Source organism: Apis dorsata, unplaced genomic scaffold (genome assembly GCF_000469605.1).
Source record: "Apis dorsata unplaced genomic scaffold, Apis dorsata 1.3 scaffold_142, whole genome shotgun sequence".
Taxonomy (NCBI): Eukaryota; Metazoa; Arthropoda; class Insecta; order Hymenoptera; family Apidae; genus Apis; species Apis dorsata.
In genome coordinates, this window is record NW_006263433.1 from 680226 (window position 1) to 682139 (window position 1914).

The 1914-nt window shown below is 30.8% G+C and overlaps 1 protein-coding gene across 1 annotated transcript in view; it reads left to right on the forward strand.

Annotated features, from left to right (window-relative positions):
- The first annotated feature begins 1108 nt into the window (after positions 1 to 1108).
- The window catches only part of LOC102676368 (proton-coupled amino acid transporter-like protein CG1139), a 6228-nt gene continuing 5422 nt past the window's right edge, over positions 1109 to 1914 (forward strand). Inside the window, exons 1-3 of the mRNA XM_031509372.1 lie at positions 1109 to 1155; positions 1236 to 1298; positions 1399 to 1494. Of these exons, the coding sequence (XP_031365232.1) occupies positions 1109 to 1155; positions 1236 to 1298; positions 1399 to 1494 (206 nt within the window). The remainder of the gene's footprint in view (positions 1156 to 1235; positions 1299 to 1398; positions 1495 to 1914) is intronic.

Here is a 1914-nt window from a genome sequence, read left to right on the forward strand (position 1 = left end):
ATTTGGAGTTGATGGGAGTTTTTTTTTATCGAATGAAGTAGTTTTTCGAAAAAAATTGTGTGATTCGAAGGTGTTTGAGAATGTTTGAATCGTGTTTCTTGATATATAAGTTTGAAGAATGAAATTTTGTTTGGAGTTGATGGGAGTTTTTTTATCGAATGAAGTAGTTTTTCGAAGAAAATTTTTCGTGTGATTCTGTTCGAAGGTGTTTGAGAATGTTTGAATCGTGTTTCTTGATATATAAGTTTGAAGAATGAAATTTTGTTTGGAGTTGATGGGAGTTTTTTTATCGAATGAAGTAGTTTTTCTAAGAAAATTTTTCGTGTGATTCTGTTTGAAGGTGTTTGAGAATGTTTGAATCGTGTCTCTTGTTATCTAAGTTTAAAGGATGACATCGATTTTTTCGATTGGAATTGAAGAGAATTTTTGTTGGAAAGTGTTTGAGAATGTTTGAGAATCATATTATAGGAATCTATTTTGGAATTGAATCGAAATAATTTTTTGAGGAGAATTTTTTATGTAATTGTGTTAAATCGTATCTTTTGGGTTTAAATTCGAAGATGAAATATTTTTGATTGCGATTTTTCAATGCAAATGTCGCTTCGGTTAAAATTCTTTAAATTCTTTAAATTCTTTTGTCATTTGATTCAAGCTTTTTTTCTTTCGGACGTTTTATGAATCGAGCTTTGAAAATTTAATCACGATTAATCGATTCGTATTTAAGATATCGTAGACAAGTTCGGAGGTATTTACGTATATTTCGTTTGGGACAAATTGGTTATTTTTGGTTAACTTTGAATCGCAAAATGTAAGACGATATCACACTTTCGTTTGAAAATTATTATTTCATCGATTGATATAGATTTCAAAAGTTTCTTTCCTTTTCTTTTCAAATTTAAATATCGATCTACTCTAGTAATAAAGATTCACTTATAACCTGTAAATACGTTATTATTACGCGCTTAGATCCGAGGATGAGCGAAGAATCAGAGGGATCTTCCTTGAACAGGAAGGAGAAGGACAAACAGTAAATATATATATTATTTTTAAATTGCACGCATCTTGTCCCCTTATTATTTACGTTGTACATGACAGGGCCGAGACACGGATGAACGAAGCGGAAAAACCTCCTGAAAATCTCGAAGTGTACGAACTGTATAACGTGTAAATACATTTTATTCCTTCTTGTCTCTACGTATTAAATTGTTTATCATTATTCGCATTGTATGTTGTAGATCCGGGGCACAGATAAGCGAATCTGAAGAATTCTTTCAAACTCAGGATGAACAATACGACCTGTAATCATTTCATTTATTATTTATTAAATTTATCCATTCTTCAAAATTTTCTCCTCTACGTAATTTACATTAAATTATTTATATAACGTTGTACATTTAGATCCGCAACACAGATAGACGAGCCACAAGTGTTCTCACAAATCCAGGACGAGCCGTACGATCCTTACGCCCATCGAAAGCCAGCCAAACCAGTCTCGTAAAAACCATTTCTTTTCACAATTTCTCTCCAAAATTTTATATCGTATTTTATACGCTACTGCTCTCGATTAATTAATTATTTTAAATCGCTCCGTTTCTCTTTCTTCGATCCCTTTCTATAAATTTACGAAAATTAATGTTACAATTTCGACTGTGATCGGAGTTACGGATTAAATTAAATCGTAGAAAATTGTGATAAAAATATTCTAGAAAAATTATAGAATTACGATTAAATTAAATTATAGAAAATTGGAAATTTTCGAGTATACTAGTTTACTCGAGTCTCTGCACACAGTTTTTCTATCACGATACATAAAGATATTCTAGAAAAATTGTGGAGGGGAGTTAGGATTAAATTAAATTATAGAAAATTGTCGAAGATCGCGTTGTAAAAGTTTATGACGACACATTGAGATAA